Here is a 19,551-nt window from a genome sequence, read left to right on the forward strand (position 1 = left end):
GTACTTGGTGCTTCCACATGAAACGTTCTTGGTGAAATCAAACATTCAGCTGGGGACACTATACGGCTTGAGGATATTTGTGTTGGCTATCTAATTGTGCTCTATGCAAGCATGTACAGAAACCAATCAAGCAACCAGTGGATACTTTAACTTGACGGTGATACTTCTACTAATAGACTAAGCAATGCATATGCTGAAATAATCAAAGCTGTAGGGTTGCGAAAACTTTGTGCAAATTCTTCTCTTCCATCACATTCATAGTGTTCATCTCGAAATCATTTACTTAAGAAATCTCTTGTCAAATCAGGAGCAGCCATGTAAATCCACCCTACTCACTCGATTCCGTGCTTTTCATGTCACTGTGAAGAGAATCCAATTGTATTCAAGTAACTCGAGAATTTTCTTCACTATGGCTGATTAAAGTAGCAATGAAGACAATAAACTTTGAACTATCAACGAAAACTCTACCAAATGGTAGGACGTAAGTACAACACAAATGTTAACTGTAATGGAATGACAGACCTGAACTTCCATTCTCAAAGCTATAGGCAGTATCCATCCAATAATCCCTGCTATAGCCATCACTTTATCTGCTCAACTTGGTACTACGTACTTGCTCAATTGTTTGAATCTCTTACTACCTTATTATTTTCTAACCTGAATGAAAGGATCTGAAAAATAGGGCTGCTGATTGAGTGATTGATGGTACTGGTAATGAGTAAAGAGTATTAAAGCAACATCTAGAAAGAAAAATGTTTAGAGCTACGTACAACTACAACTACAGCCATTTACAACGGGACTATCTATTTGGCAACCGAGTGTTTTTATTTTCGTCAACACTCAATTTTCTTTACCAGTCAGAGGATGTGTCGCTGTTTTTCCATTTTCCCCTTTCGCAACTTGCTTTCGTCCTGTTTCCCCCGATTGAAGAAAAAAAACGACCAGAAAAATAAATCGGTGGTCGTGTTGAGTCTCCACACGGAATAAGTAATGGGCCAAAATCTAAAAGAAGCAGCCCAACAAAGGGACACGGATATATATCTTCCCTCTTCCCCATCTTCTTCTTCCATCTCCTTTTTTACACTGTATGTCCGTATGTACAATGTATTTACAGTTTATAAAATGAAAAACATTTCAGTCATGTGAAATGCATGGTAAATTACTTAGTGGTGATACACCGTAAAATGCAGGCTTAATTACTTATGGTTTACTGTGTATGTACAATGTATTTACAGTGCATAAAACGGAAAACATTTCAGTCATGTGAAATGCAGAATAAATTACTTAGTGTTGATACACTGTGAAACACAGGCTAAATTACTTAGGATTTACAGTGTATGTACAATGTATTTACAGTGTATAAAATGGAAAACATTTCAGCCATGTGCATGTCCAGTGTATAAAATTCCATCATTTGGCATGTATGTATAGTGTATTTACAATGGTCATTACAAATGGAAAATTGGCATGGTTTTAACTGAAAATTATCGTGATTTCATGGAGAAACTATGATGGCCTTCGCCGCAAGCACCGAGCGGAAGAGCGCAGTGACCACAAGGCACGGGCTCTCCCCCTCCGCTCCCGACGCCAACAGTCAGTGGCGATTTCTCCCCTTGCGCCCTATCTCTTCTCTGCTCCTCTGCATTTGGGTGTCTCTATCATGAAGAAATTGATGAGCATGGAGATAAGAAAGTAGGCGAGAAAACAGAAAATGGTAAATTAAAAATGAAAAGTAGTTAAAGATTGGGAAAAAAATGAGGTAAAATGGCCCACGTGTTAGAGAAAAAAACTTCAGTTTGTGGCAAGTAGGCCTCCCATCCTATGTGAGTGATCAGTTGTCTCTAGCAGGCAACGGCTTATAAATGCTAGTCCAACATGTCAACGTGTACAAAAATATTTGAAGAAAATACTTGTGTGATCACATGGAATTATTTAAAACAAAGCCCAGCCCAAAAAGAGAAAGACTATCTGGTTAGCCCGAACACAAAAGGCAGACCAAGCCCAAAAACTAAGAACCCTCAAAAGAAGCGATAAAAAGGACCACAGAGAAAACCAACAGCGACGTGACTCGAAAAAAATTGCCGGAGTAAATAACAAGTGATCGTGTCGGAAGACAATAGACGGCAGGGAAAATTTGATTGTTGCCAAACTGAAAAACAACCGGGTGCAAAATAGCAAAAGTGTTTACAAATTGTTGTGAACAAAGCTTTTGCAGAATTGGGTCATTCGCTCTATAGTCTATACTGAAGAAGAGTGATGTCTGCCCCATTCCAAGCAGAGAATCTATGTCAAATTCCTTCAAATATAAAACCTGTTCATTTGCTTACAAATATTCCAATAAGCAGGAATGACAACCTCAGATAAACATGTTCCAGAGAAGCTCTTTTTTGCTTCCTTTGAGAGAGTCAAAACACATACTAATTAAAAATATGGCAACAGCAAGAGCAACAAATGAACTCTGCTAAGCAGCAACAGTTATTCAAATTCGGACCAGGCTCTCGGTGTAAGGTATTACATTGAAGTAAAAGATTTCCTGCCCAGACCCAGCATCCTCCTCGGTCGTGCCATCGTGCTGGTACCTCAGACGATCCAGCTCGCATATGGTGTCGATCTGATGCGTCTGCAGATCGTAACGGCTGATGTAGTGCGAAGCCCTTAGGATCATCGCACCGCCACCCGGGAGGAGGGCCACCGGGTGCGCCATCCCGGAGATGTCGAGGGTGTAGCGGTGCTCCCATCGCGTGTCTTGTTCCATCAGCGTCCAGATGTTGAGGGGCTTGCTGCTGCTGAAGGCGGTGAGGAACAGCTCGCCGTGCACCTCGTCCAGGATGAAGTACTCGTCCAGGGCAGGGTCCAGCGAGTCGGGCAGGTGTGTGACGCTGAAGCTCTCATCGTCCAGGCTGAGGCGGAGGATGCCGCGTGGGCTCGGATCGAGACCGGGCTTGTCAATGATCCAGAACAGTGCCCCCTTGGCGAACACAGGGGTGATCCACACGGTGACAGGGTACAGTGGATTGGGCGTGATTTCCCTCCATGAATCTGAATCAACGCCAACAGTGAACACCTCCATCCCCATGTCGTGGACGCCCGTGAGAGGGTCCCTGGAGCGGTAGAAGGCCCGGACCACCTTGTGCCTGCCGGTGCGAGGGTCCCGGCCAAGCCCTACGGGGAGGCAGGCCACGTACTGGTACATCTTGTTGCGGTCGTTGATAGGCAGTCGCATGGCGTCCCTGGTGGCCGGGTTGAAGAGGTAGACGTTAGTGTTGGTAGGGGCCACCACCAAGCCGTCGCAGTGCGCAAAGTAGCACACCGAGTTGAACTCCTCGAGGAAGTCGTCGCTGTGCATGACGAACCTCGCCTCAGATTCCTCCTCTTCGGAGGAGGGCGGCTGCCACTGGTAGAAGCTGATATCGGTGGAGAAGGTGGAAGGCCAAGGCTCGCCGTCGATGACGTGAAACAGCGTGTGCGGAGTGACGAGCAGCGACGGGTTCTGCCTCCATCTGGAGGCAGATTGCCGGAGATGCGAGCGGACGAAGAAGGGATCGGAGATGGTTGCGCGCCACGCCTTGCTCACGGACTTGAACCGCAGCAGGGACTTGACAGGCAGCCGGAGGAGGATCTCAGTGAGAAGCTCGTCCAGCAGCTCGGCCGGAGGAGGCACCTTGGTCGCCTTTCTCCTCCTGCAAACCTTCGTGTCCATGGCGTGGTACTGGTACATGCAGCATGGGAAGGATCATGTACACAAAGATTAGTAACTCGGCATCCCGATCAGATATGCGTATGGAGCAGAGACGGTTCTTATATCTATGATATGAGTAAGGTGATGTCGTACGTGCTCACCTTGGCAATTCCAATCAGCTGAGACATCACGAGTCAGGAAATCTTGCTAGTCATAGCAGCAGCAGGAAGATGTAAGTAATTCCAATCAGTCGAGACATCCTCAGTCGGAAATCTGCACTCGTACCAAAAAAGACTGTAAATACAAGTAGTAGTAGTAACTCCAAGAAGGTGCTGCGCTGCTCACCTTGGCGCGAACGGAGAAGGGTAAGGTGCGCCGGAGGAGGACTAGGGCCTAGAGGAGGAGATCGTCAGGTCGAAGGCGGCGGTGCTGCGGCCAGTTCCGCGGCGGCGTTCGTCGACAGCAGCGCTGCAGGGTGGCGGCGGTGCAAGAAACCCTAGGGCGGGCGTCGGGGAGCGAGATGCCGAGGGCGGGCTTCGCTGGGCGGTGCAGCAGGGCGAAGGCGGGCGGCGATAGCTGCGCAGGGCTGCGGCGGTCGAGGTGCTGGCCCCTAGGAGGCTTGGGCGCGCGGTGGCCGGTGGCCGGTGGGCATGGGGAACAGAGAAGGTGGAGGTCGCTCGCTCGGAGGAAGAGGACCGAAAGCCTCGCTGTCTGGCCGTGGGCCAATTTTTGGATGGGCTCAATATGAAAAGATGGGCCAAGCATCTCTCAACGGCCGTGGAAAGCCGGAATGGGATGAAAAAAAAAATACTCCAGTGTAAATTTCATTCAGGATTCTCTTTTTTTTTTTTTTTTTTTGAAGCGGAGGCCACATCTTTGCCACATCCATTAATTAAGTAGAAAGTGCACAATTTTAAGGAGAAACCAGACGAAAACCTACAAGGACCGGGCCAAGCCCACACCACGGACACGCCACCGCAAGGGGCACCCCGAGTCACCCAAGAAGATGTCGGCAGCATAAATTCTGACAACGAGACCCTAAGAGGAGATGCACAAGACCTGCACCGAAAGAGGACCATCACCGTCAGACCGCCCCTCAACACTGCCAAGGCAGCTTCGACTTCACAGCGAGAGGAGACCAACCTGATGGCATTTCAACACGCCGGAACGAAGCCAACTAAGACGGTCTTGCCGCAACCAACCCATGCTCATTACCATTGCCGTTGCCGCACAAGCCCGACCAACATCGAGAGTCACCTTATCGCCCACGCGACCCAAGGTCAAGCACCCTCGAAGCTGACGAACACTCGAAGCCGATTCAGGCTTCTCTTGATTTGCTTGAATTCTGTTGTACCAAGGCACATCATTTTTACACTGCTACTGAATATCCGATCTGCATTTGTGGAACTAAGTTAGACCATGGCTAGCATCAGAATATCAGGTGTATGACGAGGCCAAGGCGGTGTACACATTGTTGCACTCTAGTGCATATACCACAGCAATTTTATTAATTAATGCAGCATATACAAAGAAAAATGTTCAGAGCTATGTACAACAACAACTACAGCATTTACAGAAGGTTGTGCATCCATATGTTTGCAGTGAAGGCAGCCTTCCAAGCAGAGAATCTGGGTGGAATCCGTTCAAATCTATAAAAAAAAAAACCTGTTCATTTGCTTCCAAATGTTCCAACAAGAAAGAATGTCAATCTCAGTGAAACATGCTCCAGAAAAAGATCGTTTTTTTATATATCTTCTTTGAGAGAGCCAAAACACATACTTCAACACCACAACAAGAGCCAGAGCAACGAATGAATAAAATGTGATTGATATACTGTTTCAAGTAGGGAAGGTTTTATCAGCGGCCTCAACTCTACTAAGCAGCAGCAGTAATTCGGACCAGGCTCTGAGTGTAAGGTATTACATTAAAGTAATAGGTTTTCCGCTTAGCAGCCTGCGACGTGCCCGTGCTCTCGTATCTCAGGCGATCCAGCTCGCACACGGTGTCCAGCTCATGCGTCCGCAGATCGTAGCGGCAGATGTACTGCGACCGCTGTACAATCATCACGCCGCGGCCCGGGAGAAGAGCCACCGGGTGCACCAGCCCCGAAATGGTGAGGGAGTAGCGGTGCTCCCATCGCCCGTCTTCTTCCACCAGCGTCCAGATCTTGAGGGGCTGCTGCTCGGCCGGCTTGCTGCTGCTGAAGGCGGTCAGGCATAGCTCGCCGTGCATCTCGTCCAGCATGAAGGAGTAGGACTCGACAAGCGCAGGGTCCAGCGAGTCAGGCAGGCGCGTGACGCTGAATGTCTCGTCATCCAGGCTGAAGCGGAGGAGGCTGTGCGGGTTCAGATCAAGACCACGCTTCTCAATGACCCAGAATAGAGCCCCGTTGACGAACACAGCGGTGAACCAACCCGCGACAGGGTACGGCGGATCAGCCGCGGTTTCCCTCCAGGAAGCCGGAGCATCACCGACGGTGAACACCTCCATCCCCATGGCGTAGATACCAGTCCGCGGATTCCTGGAGCGGTAGAAGGCCCGAACCACCTTGTGCCTGCCGGTGCAAGGGTCCAAGCCGAACCCTACAGGAAGGCAGACCGCGTACTGGTGCATCTTATTGCGGTCGCTGTGCGGCAGTGTCATGGCGTCCCTGGTCGCCGGGTTGAAGAGATAGACATTGGTGTTGGTGGGGGCGACCACCAGGCCGTCGCAGTGCGCGAAGCAGCACACAGAGTTGAATTCGCCGAGGAAGTCGCCACCATGCATGAAGAGCTTCGACTCTTCAGGCTCCTCCTCGGAGGAGGGCTGTTGCCACTGGTAGAAGCGGATCTTGTTGGAGAAGGTAGTCGGCCAAGCTTCGTCCTCGATGACGTAGTTCAAAGCGTGAGGGGTGACAAGCAGTGAAGGGTCCTGCCTCCATCTGGAGGCAGATTGCTGGAGGTGCGCGCGGATGAAGAAGGGGTCGGAGATGATTGCATGCCACACCTTGCTCACAGACTTGAACCGCAGGAGGGACTTGACGGGCAGCCGGAGGAGGATCTCGAAAACAAGCTCGTCGAGCAGCTCAGCCGCATGAGGTGCCTTTGTTGTCTTCCTCATCTTGCAAACCTTCCAAGTCCATGGCAAAAGACAGATTATACACAAAGATTAGTAACTGGACATGGTTCCTACCAGTATATATAGTAGCAAACATGCCACGACAGTATAGATTAAATAATAAGAAAATATGTAAATGTTGTGCGTCTGGTGTGTGAATTCAGCCTACTTTTATCCTCTCGAAAGACTACCTTGTTCACTATGAATCTGCTTCTCAATCCCAACCCACAAGAAGACAACACTCTTATCTTCCTCCTATCTCATCCCCCCCCCCCCCGATTTGTTATCGAGGTCTCACTATGCACAACAGTTGACCAGCTCCACTTAACGTAGTTTCACATCTTCTCCAACACTGCTAATCTTGTGTTTGTCTCACCTATCGTAAATAATGAGGTGGCAATGCCGCAATGACACCATCTTCACTCTACCCTCCCCGTCTACCCGACAGAACCCAAAACCTAGTTTCACCTTCAGTTCTGTGAGGAGTTCAAACTCTGATAGGCATCAACTACTCACAATGCGACATTAGTGCAATGGACATTTTTCTACAACAAACAATCCTAAAACAACTAATTTTGCCATTAGAGTTGATTATAATCCATACATCAAGTTCATTTGCATGCAGCATGCAAGATATCAGAATTTGACATCATGATTGTTATATAGATGATCTAGTTTCCTCAAGCTCTATTTCTGAAGAAAAAGAAGATCAAAGAAAGGTGGTGATCATGGTGCAGATTATAGTAAAACAACCACGCATACCAGTAAACAAAAAATAGTGTCAGTAATAGAAAATAGTTGGTTAGGTCATATGGGGAAAAATAAATAGTTGAAGTGACCGTTTTCCTATCAGATAATATAAACACAACTATAAGCTAACACCATGAAGTTTTTTCTATCTGAAGATGATGTTGCGCCTCATGAACTGAAAGTTAGCGTCAGTAGCACTCTGTTTCTGCCGAGATCATAAAGTTGTTGTGCCCATTTCTAGATTAATGATGGATTCAACATAAATGGACATGAAATTTTCTGCAAGGTGGAACTAATCAAAGATATGTAGTGAAGTCCTAGCATGCATTTTTATATGCAGCATCAAATATGAATGCAGGTTACTAAACAAATTGTGAAAGAATATGACTTTGGGGCATGATAAGTTCATCAAATCAGAGGAAATAGCACATAACACCAGTTGTTGGTGAATCTTTTGCACAAAACCACAGGTTGCAGTTTGTTTTGCACAGAACACCAGATTTCTTGGTAATCTTTGCAAAAAAAACATAATACTTGATTAGCTTCTGTTGACACAGCAATTAGATGACCGGGCCCCGTAGCAGAAAGCCCATATTGCTCCATATGCCCATCCAGGCCATCCTCAACCAAACTCCCCTGTTCCTTTCTCGTAAAAAAAGAACGCTGTTCTTCTCCTATACCACCGAGGCGGCGACCTGGAGACCGGCGACGGCGGCGGCGCACCGGGGATGGCGGAGATGGAGGAGTATGAGACAGACACTGACTGGTTTGCCACAGGAATCGGCGAGTCGACTTTAATTGAGGCGGCCTCCACGCGACCTAGCGCCGGCGGCGGGGGCGGCGCGCCTGCCAAGAAGATGTCGGCCATGGATTCCGGTGCCCCGGGCCAATTAATCGGGTAAGCTTGGTCGCCAATGCCATTTTTGTTGATTTTTTCCTTTTGGTGAGGGGTTTGACCAGGAGGAGAAACCCTAGCTTGGCTGCGGAAGAACTCGATTCTGATCGACGTAGAAACCTAGGTTCTTTCTCAATTTTGCTGTGTTAGATTCGGCCATGTGAATTTCGTTGTGTGGTTGTGCAGTTTGATGAAATAAAGTGTGAATAACAGTCAATTTATTTTGGTATCAGACTAGTAGGAAATGAGCTTATTTTTGGATGAATTTTGTGTGTACTGTAGTTGAATTGGACATATTAATAACCATTGTTTATGTATGTTCAGGTTGGAGGATTATGCCAGTTTTTCTGTCCATGGGAGAGAGATGATTGGATCTGTAACACATTGGCATTTCGATTCATTTGGCCATGTGAGTACCCAACAGAGTGTCAATCAGCCAACTGATGCTATTGGACAGAGCCAAAGGACCATGGGGTTTCCATTTCCACACACATGGCATATAGGGCCAAGAACAAAGCACTACAGGTGATTGATGGACACCACGAGAGTCAGTATTACAGGATAAGAGATTACCTACAGACTGTGTTGAACACAAATCCGGGCAGCAGGTGCATTGTGAATACCATTGTCAATCAAATCCCACGGAAGAATCCTAGATTCCATGGATTATTCTACTGCTTGAATGCACAAATTAAGGGATTCCTAGAAGGTTGCAGGCCTTTCATTGGTAAGGTATATACACTGCCTTGATGATTGGGTGAAAAATGCCTTGTTGTACATTGTTTTCTTACCTCCTTTTATGTTAATTTGCAGGCGTAGATGGATGTTTCTTGAAAACTGGCACTGGATTTCAAATCCTTGCTGCGACGGGTAGGGACGGCAACAATAACATGTTCCCTCTCGCCTTTGGAGTTGTCGGAAAAGAGGAGACTTCAACTTGGTGTTGGTTCCTAACCCAGCTCAAGTATGCTTTAGGTGAAGCATGGGCCCTTCACTATCATGTCTGATCGTCAAAAAGGGTTGTTAAATGCGGTGAGCCAAGTCTTTCCAGAGTGTGAGCAACGCTTTTGTCTTAGACACATATATGCTAATTTTCAAATAGCTGGATTTAGAGGAGAAGACCTAAAAAAGTTAGTAGATGCTGCTGCATATGCATATAGTCATAGTGTTCATGTAGTTGCAATGGATATGCTAAAAGTATTAAACTTAGATGCATGGACTTGGCTTACCAAAATTCCTACTAAGCATTGGGCACGCCATGCTATGGACACAACATGCAAGACAGACCTAATTGTCAATAACATAAGCGAAATTTTCAATAGCTACATCCTTGACCAAAGGGACAAGCCCATAGTGACAATGATGGATCAGATTAGGACCAAGCTTATGGCTAAGTTTGCAGATAATAGAGATGGAGTGGTTGTTGCGCATTGGGAAATAACGCCACACTATGTTGAACAACTAGAGACAGAGAAGAGGTTTTCTAGGTGGTGCACTCCAGTGAATGCAGGAAATGATATATGGCAAGTTGAGATAACAAGTAATGGGAAAAGGGAAGTGCATTCTGTGAACCTACACAACAAGACATGTGGATGTAGAAAATGGGACTTAACCGGTGTGCCATGCAAACACGCCATATCGGTCATCTACAAAGCAAAGCAATATCCTGAAGATTTCGTTAGTGATTTTTTCAAGAAGCCAATGTATGCCCTGGCCTATAAGGAAATGATTTATCCAGTGCCGGGTCAACATGATTGGGTGAAAACTGATACAATTGATATAGAGCCTCCTATCTTTCATAGCAAACCTGGACGAAAAAAGAAAAAGAGAAGGCCAAGTGCAGGTGAAGGGCCAGATGGAACCAGAAGAATGACGACAATCACGTGCTCTAATTGTAACCTTAAAGGGCACAGATACACCACATGTACTGTGCCATTGAAGCCTCATCTTGCAATTAGAAAGGTCGGACACAAGGTAATTAGTTTATGCTCAAATAATTCTATATTAACTACCTCCCTGATGTTTACTTGATTAATTTGTATTGATTTAGAGCAACCGTCAGCGGCCTGAGTACTTGGACGTGCCTACGGCTCCTTCCTCGCCTACAGCTACAGCGCCTCCACCTCCCCCACCCGCACCACCACAGCAAGCTCCATTTGCAGCACCTCGCCAAGCTGCAGCTACAACACGTCAGCATGCTCCAGCTGCAGCACATCAACATGCTCCAGCAGCAGCACCTCGACATGCTCCAGCCGCAGCACAACCTCGACATGCTCAAGCTGCTGCACAACCTCGACATGCTCAAGATGCACCAAGGCAGAAGCTCCCTTCTATGCGGGGACGACGACATATGCATTACACCGAGTCTCGACTATATGGTTACTTCACAGCAAGTAATGGCCAAGGTCGGCAACAGGAGGAAGAAAATCATATCTGAAATTTGTATGAAATGAAAAGAGCCATGTGATGAATTTTTTTTATCTTGACTCTTACTTTTGTATTTGAAGTGAGATACTAAATCTGGATAAATATGATCTTCTCAAGCTTTTGGATGGATATGTTAACCGAATGGATGTGTTGATTGTGTTAATATAGATGCATTTTTTAACGTTGCATTACAATACTTGGTTACTATTTGATCATTACATGAAAGGCACAGCAAAAAAGCATATAGAAGATGGACTGGTCGAACCGGACCAGATTGATCGAACCAGACCACTCCTCTAATTGCTGTGTCAAATAGACTAATTATGTTTTATGTGTTTCTTGCAAAGATTACAGGGAAATCTGGTGTTCTGTGCAAAACAAACTGCAACCTGTGGTTCTATGCAAAAGATTCACCAACAACTGGTGTTATGTGCTATTTCCTCTCAAATCACCATGTAAATGAAGTGTTCGAAAACTGAAAGAAACTGTAGCACAAAGCAACCAGATACTAACTATCAACCAGGTCCAAGTTAAATCTATTTCTTTGGGGAAAAGTTCTACAAACATATTGTACTTGCAGAAAATGAATAATCCAAATCACACTCATGCTCATATTTTAAAGCCAACAAAGGAAGAGAACACCTCCTGTACTGAAGATGAGCACTACTGAAGATGAGGAAGCACCACCGTATGGACTTTCGATGGCATCCGTGTGGCTAACCGTGTTGGCACTATGGGTAGGAAGAAGCATGGCATCCTTTTGTTGTACAGAAGCATCAGCAAGGCCGCGAGAGTGTCCATGGCAGAAGAGCTTGTTCGTCGCCCCTACAGGCCTAGTGTCCGCGTGAAGAGGCCCGCCGGGCACTGTAGCTACCATGCGTCCTCCATGCACTGCTGCAGTTCTGTCCGTATGTGGCTAATCACCAGGTTCGATGGAAACAAATGACAAAATGGGATGGAAATTAAAAGAAGGCGGCCAGGTGCGGTACATCTGCATTAGGAGAACCTTGTTGACGTCAGACAACATACATCGAACGGAGTCGAAGTCTGTAGATATAATCAAAGTGTTATTCCAAAACAAAATCAAAGTTTGTTACTCTACGCTGATTTCTTTTACAAGATAGATTCTTTTAAGGAGGACAGGTTTTTATACGTTTGTGTCTACAAGATCAAGCGGTTGTGCACCCTTCGGCACCAGAGCCAAACACAAATGTGAGGACGGAAGATCAGGGGGAGGTGGATACTGGGCGACCTTCCTACGAATATCACCAGGTGAATCTTAGGTTAGTGTGGCTGTGCGCTGCGGCGTGTGGGAAATGAATGAGGAGTAATAACAAATAAAACGAGTGGATAATTAACAAACTTGACAACTACCGAGAGATATCTAGCCCCATAAGAGGAGATAGGTAACAGGTTTTGGTGGACGCACCATCACAGTGATTATCTTTACACTGGGACTAATTACATGGTGTCAGGTTCCTGTATGGACTAATTACATGGTGTCACATTCCTGTAATTAGTCCCAAGCTGACACACCACTTACCTATAGTAAAGATAATCACAGGATACACCGTATTTTCATTCGATCTCCGGGCCAAGCTCAGCTTCAGTAACAGAGCAGAGAGTCGGTTTAGACTTAGTACTACCATGGCAAAACGGGGATTATGCACGAAAAACAAAAACGTCTGTTCCCCATTTCTTCATCATGAACTGAACGGAGACTAGCCACAAAAAGAATCGTTTTTTTTTCTTCATCAAAACAAAACGGAACCGCCGAAAACAAATCACTATTCGTCAAGCAAACGGCGAAATCAATATTTTTTTTTTGCAATCTGTTCCGGAACCATACGGAGATTGACTGAACATTTCTTTGCTCAGTACACAAGGAGTGAATCGATACTGAGATCCGACAGACCAGGGGAAGAACAGATATCCGATCCAGATCTGACAAATGCATTCTAGATGAAATGAGACGCGGCAAACTCGAGCATAGCTTAGTCATGCCGGAACGGACTGACTGACGGACTTACATCGCGAACGGGCCAGCGCCCACTGACGACACTGATGCACCATTTGGCCCCTTCTCCGCTGTCGGAGGTCGCCGAGACTTGGCGGCGTCGAGAAACGGAGCGAGCTCCGGCGACCTTAACCGTCGAGGTCGTGGCCAACTGGGTCAGTCGGCGCCTAGATCCCATCGCTTGGGTCCGGCTCCGGCGGCCACTGGGAGGCGGCGCGAGAGGCTTCCCCTGTCGCGCTCGATTTGGGAATGGGGCGGATGGGGGCGTCTCGTCGGCGTCTTCCCCTTCTCGTCGTAAGAGGGCATTGTCCCGCACCGCCGGATGTGGCGCGGACGGCAGAGATGGAGGCGGGTGTAACCATGAGAACTCGACCGGTTTCTTTTATTTATTTATTACTAATTAATTGCCCGTGCGCTGCAACGGGTGCATAAAATATTCTTGTGGTTTACAATAATATGTCCAACATGTAAATTTAGATTCCTCTTGTAATTCAGTTATCATAGTCAAGTAGTATAATTTTCAGTGTGTTGCTAAGATTTTCACTTCACATGATTCAAGATGCATAAAAAGGACTTAGCAAATCATCTCTTATTAACTAATTCAACATTATGGGAAGGGACTATTTTTTTATTTGGCTCCATCAGATGAGTTTGGCCACTTTAAACTTACATAAGCACAATATCAAAACCACATACATTATATTCAGCTCCACATTTGTAATATGCAATTCGATGCGACATCACAATTAGTAGTCACTCCCAACAATATATGATGCTCTTATAAAGGAATAGATGATATTTTCTTCGACTGTACGCAATATCCAAATTTTGATTTAGCATGGGCATTTTATACGAACATAGTCTAAGAATACATTAAAAAATATGGCAGCATAACAACCATTTATGTTAGATGGATTTATTCCATTAAACTGAAAGTTGATAGAGAATAATAAAATCTCTTAATGTAAGGTCATGCAACACTCAAGAAACAGCCATGTCAAGACGAATTTATAAATAATATTTACTCAATCATGCATACATCTTGCTGGTGGGAATTTGTTTCCATTACAGACTAACAATATGCATTTTCTTTGGAGACCAAAGCACTCTAATTTTTCCAACAAACAATACCGCAGTTTCAAATGTCACGATTCCTAACAAATGCCAAAGCCAGGGGTAGGTTCACCATGAGCATTTATAGGAAGAATAATAGAAGATGCATCGTTCATTATCTCAATAACATTTTTTTACAAATAACTTCCTGGCCAATTGTTCCCTTTCGCCCTTGTTCTCCCCTTTAATCTAGACCAGTGTGGGCCTATTTCCCCAGTTGAGAGATCCTAGAAATATAATAGTTGAAAAAAATAAGTAAAGAGTCCAAAAATATACAATACATTGTGTTTGGTTCCAACTACAAGCATAGAAAAATCTCTGTATTATCATTAAGTAATGGTTATAGAAGTGAAAATTATACAACTTGCTTGCCCAGGTCAGAGAAACTGGAAGTGGAACATCAAATATCGTCAACACTGATTACACAAAAGCATGTATCAACACATGGAAGTTATAGCTTGCAACCTGCTAACCAATTATTTTCGGGCAAAAAGATGATGTAAGTAGGAAGATGGATCAGTAGTTTTTGTAGGAGGCATGGGCCTAACAAATTCTCACAAAAACAAGTGTGCATCATCAGTGGCGAAGGACGGAAAAAATTTAAGGTAGGTCAAACTAAAAAATGATGCAAATACCAACATAGTCGTAAGACATGAACATCATATATGATTCTAACGAAATAACTTAGTACGATAAAAACAAAGACATATTTGATATACGTAGAACCCAAAAAACATAACAATAATGCCACCTCAATGCCAAAGCTTTACTTTTTTGTAAAAAAATAATTTTATCGATTAAGACTTCTAAATATCCATCATGAGCAACAAGGTCTTAATGATCTTTGTCGTCAATAAATTCTTCCAATTCACCATCTCAATGAGGTGATAAATGTCTTTGATGAAATCATGATGTGTCTTTCAAATATCAAGAAATCTCTAAATTTTCAACCCTACACGTTTGAATAATGAATATCACAAAGTTATCCTGCATATACTAAGATTCATGATAAATCTCTATAATAGAACTATAGAATCATTTTTATTTACATTGAACCTAGAATATGAGTCTATCTTTCTAGTCCGAAGTCGATTTTACACAATGTTCACTAAAACAAGCATACCTTTCTCATACGGACTTGTTTTCGATACACGACCACTCAAAATATTCAGAAAAAGCACGTGTATCTAAATGTATTCACCAAAAATCAAGGTAGGGTGGCTGCCCTGCCTTGCCCTAAGGGGAGCTTCGCCCCTGTGCATCATGAAGCATGTGAGGTGGGTCAAATAGGTGATGCACATTGACAGTGCAAGTTCGTAAAAGCAGTTGACAATGCACTTGGTGCACGCGTGCGTGGACGCGCGCACACACATAGCGCAAACCGTCTAGCACTCCATATTTAGCCAAATATCCATTTTTTAATGCAAAGGCCTCAAACATTCAGGTTTGCACTTACTTGTATATAATCAGGGAATGCATCCTGGCAGATTAACATGGTTATCACTAAGCTGTTATTGTTAAAGGAATCATGGCACCAGTTGCATTCAAGGTAATAAATCTTGACTTTCAAATAACCGACATGCTTGATGGTGATCTAAATAACATCATTTGTTATATATCTGACCAAGTTAACTTTCAGAAAGCAATGATGATATGAATTGCATTCTTTGATATATCTGCCAACCATAATAAGATAAGAAGAACTGATGACATAATTATCCTTTCATATATGTAGAACTACCTAAAAAAAATGATTGGCAAGTGCTACTGCATAGGATGAATGCAAATCGAACAATATTGAACTCTTGAGAGCGGAAGAGTCAATACCACGCAGTCTTTATGTTTCCATCTCAAAGGGAAAATAGTCCTTTAAGATGTGCCAGGGCATATCGTCAAATATGCGGAAGGTCCTGGTACACACACCTACAACATAGTTTAATCCGCGCCTAAATATGCAGCAAGTTCAGTCTCAAGTGACAAATGTCTGTCAACAAATTCAGAGCGAGTTCAGTCTCAGGCGATGCTTACATATTTAACGAACCTCTAACATATAGGTTTGAACTTTCAATTAGGATGCACGATTGTTTACGAACCTCTAATGCAGAGATGCTCTTCCTATAAGAATAAGCGATCTGATTGCTCTTATGCATTCTATATATGTTCTGAACTTCCTTACGAATTTAGGATTCCATGGGCAGATTTCACATCTCTCCATAAAAAACTGCCCTTCTAGCCTCATGTAACATAGAAAGTAACACTTGCTTCACGGTTACTTCCATAAGTAGACCGAGTTGTCAACTGTCACTAAACAATTAATTTGGTAAAGTATTCATGGTTACTTCCATAAACAGACCAAGCTGTCAACTGTCACTAAACAATTAACGTTGTGTACAAGGGAAATTAGTTCACATATTTCAGAAATAACCAAATGATTAATGGCCAAATACAATTGTCACTCAAACCATTCTAGTGATTATTCCAAGGGCAGGCTCTTTGTAAAACAGTATAACTGATTTAAGCAACACCGAGGGGCGCTACAAGCATTAAAATTATTTGAATTTATGAATTCAGACAGAGACAAAAAAGACCAAGTTAGCAAATTCATCCACCTTGATTATCTCAAGAGTCACATCAGTTTTATCGGTTTACCCAAACATCCACATGAATACACACCTTTTTCCCTCCTGTATTTCGTAATCATCAAACCTCGGTGTCGCAATCGCCCACAGCAGGTCGTTGCCAGTCATGGTCTCCCTTTTTTTCCTCTTGCCCTTTGCTCGCCCTGCAAAACACGGGCAAGTCGATCAAACACCTAAACCAATAAGCGCATTCGATCCAGGCCAAGCAGATATCGAAGAGCAACAGATCCATGTGTTCAATTGCTGGTGATGAAGGCACTGAACTCGTGTAGTCGGAACATGTCGCTTCCCTGGCGCCGCCAGTGCTGGGGACACCGCCACATTAAGACCTTTTTGGTGTGTTGGCCAGGCGCTTCAGGCTACCACCACCGCCGTGCCTGGCAGAATCAGGCAACCCAGAACGCCAAACCCAAACACCTAGAAGGAGCGTGTGGAGACTGCATGCCAGCCCATATGCGGTGTTGGCATGGTCGCCAGCCTTCTACCTCTTGTTAGCTAAATCAAACCAGTAGACCATTTGACGACAAAAGCAATATTGATGTTATGGCATGATTATGTGTAACACTGATATGGGGGCAGCTTGGCTGACTTTGTGTGACTAAGTCACAACAGTATGCTAACTTAGCCACTACAAGCAGTTGGATCAAAGTTGGACCGTCTAGATTGATCACTGTATACCAACACTGTTCCAGGATGCACCATGTCACTGTTCTGTGATGTAGAAATCCTGAACATTGATCTACAATCTGATGGTTCTTAGAGGACAAAGTCAGCAGTACTGTAGCGTTGCTGATTTATCTCTTTCAAGTCAGCGAATTCCAAGCGTATTCATACTCAACTAAAAATTCTTTGAGAAATATTATTGGTTTTAAGATATCCATGATGTACATGAACAAGTCCTAACACCTGAGGACTGTTTGCTGCAGATACAGAATTACTGCTTCAAAAAGAAAAACAAGAGGGTCTTATTTGTAGAAAAGAGGACGACGGAAGATAATTCATTTCCAAGTTACCCTTACATTTGTAGAACACTTCACACTGTAAGTATTACCTTATTATCTGCATTGACGTCAAATACCATAAACTCTAATTAGGCGAGGAGCCTAATTGTCTGCTTATACTTGCTATAGGAAGTACCCTACAACAGCTAAGCGGCCTCTTGTACTGAAAACAGTGTCAAACTCGAGAATACTGTGTAATCAATGCATAAAGAAACCTAGAGAATTTGTAGGTGTGTAAAAGCTAACCGTACTTCAATATCATACAACCACTACAGCACAAGATTTATTTACCTTGGAGAAAAAGTTCATAAACAGATGCAAGCAATCTGCTAGCCGGCTTTCTCATCTGCTAGTTGTCCACATTGCTCTGCCTCAGAGATCCGCTGAAACAAAGAACGGAACCAAGTAGACGATGAACCCTTATAGCCTTCATATGTGACAAATTGTATGATATTATTTGCAATTCATATCCATTGAGATTTTTGCATAAAAGATTGAATGGAGTGGCAGACAGATTAATAATAGCTTAATATTGTTGTAACCAATATCATACGAAGATTGGTAAAAAACAACTCATAATTTCAACGGCATGTAAGCATAAAATCAGAATTTCATAGAGTAGCAGTCCCACTGAATAACAATAAGAGACATGTAGGATGCTGCAGTGAGCGAGAGGCGGCTGCATTAGAGCATGACCTATACTTGCAGCGATTCTGCGCGGCGAGATCGTCCTCCTCCGTACATGCCCTTCTTCCCCATGTTCTTGCGCTGCTTTTGCTTCTTGGGTCAGCCACGTAGGGACTGAGGGAGACCACAACGGGGAGGCACGGGTCGGATAGCAGAGTGGCGTGCAGGTCCAACAGAGGCAAGAGCAGATCGATTATGGCCGGGGATTCGTGGCAGTGCGACCGGTAGATGGTGCCGTCGTGGCTGCAGCAGATCCATTATGGCTGGAAACCGTGGCGGCGCGGCCGAGGGGAAGGGTTGGGGTGGCCACAACAGAGTTGGTCGGGATTGGTCGACGCGCATCCGGATGAGTGGGGGTGAATACTAAGAACCAGGGACGCGACGAGCTCAAGGCGTCGGGATGAGCTGAGGTGCCAGCGGCGACCGGGGAGCGGCGGAACCCTATCTTCGTCCGCCTCTCTGCATCGATAAAACTGCTGAGGAAGACAAACGTCGGGAAGAAAAGACCGTGGATTAGTTTCCGAATTTGTAAGGGACCAAAATGCAAAAGGCATAGAGACGCGCAACGAAAAGTCGGACGAAGAGGCGCAACGGACCGATTGACGACGGAACACCGCGAGACTTTTTTAAGTACTACTAGGAAACATGCCCGTGCGTTGCAACGGGAGAGAAAATATACGTATATACCTTTTATGCCGAGCATAGTTGCACCACCGGTGACGGTATAGGGTCAACGACCGTGACCTTATGATGTGTGTGAGCACCGACCACAAGCTCGTACTCCGCCAGCAAATGCCTCACTTGTGCCTTCAAATCGTGATGATTGTCACCTCATGGTCACAACACTGAAAAATAAAATTGATTTATCGATTCTCTAATTAAATAAGAAGATCAAGAAAAACGGGTTATACAATTCAGATCAATAAGAACTCGGGGCACTTTGTTCTTACTCATGGAGCAAACTAATATTATACCGTTCCATATTGTTTTTCTTTTTTACTTTGGCGGAAAATTATCGTTATCTCGGTAAAATGAAGGAACGTTCGGCATTCTTTTCACAAGATTCTTCTAAAGTATTATAACATAAAAAAATCTATTATCATTTAACATTCTGAAACATAAATTAGTAAGATCTATTTTTTTAACCACTGAAACAATCCAAAATGTGAAAATGGCAAATAGAAAAAACTTGCAGTGAAAAATATGTTAAATATGCACAGAAAAATCTACATATTTCAAGTACTACA

The 19,551-nt window shown here is 44.4% G+C and overlaps 3 protein-coding genes and 1 long non-coding RNA gene across 7 annotated transcripts; 1 reads left to right on the forward strand and 3 right to left on the reverse strand.

Annotated features, from left to right (window-relative positions):
• Positions 1 to 2,297: 2,297 nt before the first annotated feature.
• Positions 2,298 to 4,375, reverse strand: LOC127325817 (putative F-box protein At2g02030). Its single transcript, XM_051352635.2, has 3 exons — positions 4,025 to 4,375; positions 3,841 to 3,952; positions 2,298 to 3,709 (listed from the first exon to the last, which is right to left on the reverse strand). Exons 2-3 carry the CDS (start codon positions 3,865 to 3,867, stop codon positions 2,480 to 2,482), a joined length of 1,257 nt encoding a protein of 418 aa, XP_051208595.1. The 5' UTR covers positions 3,868 to 3,952; positions 4,025 to 4,375; the 3' UTR covers positions 2,298 to 2,479.
• A 1,032-nt stretch (positions 4,376 to 5,407) lies between these two features.
• On the reverse strand, positions 5,408 to 13,137 carry LOC127325814 (putative F-box protein At1g50870). 2 transcript variants are annotated; one of them, XM_051352631.2, is made up of 3 exons: positions 12,878 to 13,002; positions 11,490 to 11,838; positions 5,408 to 6,787 (listed from the first exon to the last, which is right to left on the reverse strand). In XM_051352631.2, the coding sequence occupies exon 3, from the start codon at positions 6,776 to 6,778 to the stop codon at positions 5,555 to 5,557; it is 1,224 nt and encodes a 407-aa protein (XP_051208591.1). In that variant the 5' UTR covers positions 6,779 to 6,787; positions 11,490 to 11,838; positions 12,878 to 13,002; the 3' UTR covers positions 5,408 to 5,554. The 2 variants fall into 2 exon arrangements, with proteins under 2 accessions (XP_051208591.1, XP_051208590.1); XM_051352630.2 differs by lacking the exon at positions 11,490 to 11,838 and having other exon boundaries at positions 12,878 to 13,137.
• LOC127325815 (uncharacterized) lies at positions 8,175 to 10,978 on the forward strand. 2 transcript variants are annotated; one of them, XM_051352633.2, is made up of 4 exons: positions 8,175 to 8,423; positions 8,745 to 9,147; positions 9,234 to 10,394; positions 10,471 to 10,978. In XM_051352633.2, the coding sequence occupies exons 3-4, from the start codon at positions 9,420 to 9,422 to the stop codon at positions 10,855 to 10,857; spliced, it is 1,362 nt and encodes a 453-aa protein (XP_051208593.1). In that variant the 5' UTR covers positions 8,175 to 8,423; positions 8,745 to 9,147; positions 9,234 to 9,419; the 3' UTR covers positions 10,858 to 10,978. The 2 variants fall into 2 exon arrangements, with proteins under 2 accessions (XP_051208593.1, XP_051208592.1); XM_051352632.2 differs by having other exon boundaries at positions 8,175 to 9,147.
• Positions 13,138 to 13,845: 708 nt separating the features above from the next.
• LOC127325809 (uncharacterized) lies at positions 13,846 to 18,793 on the reverse strand. 2 transcript variants are annotated; one of them, XR_007867379.2, is made up of 3 exons: positions 17,909 to 18,793; positions 16,651 to 16,759; positions 13,846 to 14,204 (listed from the first exon to the last, which is right to left on the reverse strand). It is a non-coding gene; the product is annotated as an uncharacterized lncRNA (long non-coding RNA). The 2 variants fall into 2 exon arrangements; XR_011754584.1 differs by lacking the exon at positions 13,846 to 14,204 and adding an exon at positions 14,237 to 15,961.
• Positions 18,794 to 19,551: the final 758 nt, after the last annotated feature.

Source organism: Lolium perenne, chromosome 3 (assembly GCF_019359855.2).
Source record: "Lolium perenne isolate Kyuss_39 chromosome 3, Kyuss_2.0, whole genome shotgun sequence".
NCBI lineage: Eukaryota > Viridiplantae > Streptophyta > Magnoliopsida > Poales > Poaceae > Lolium > Lolium perenne.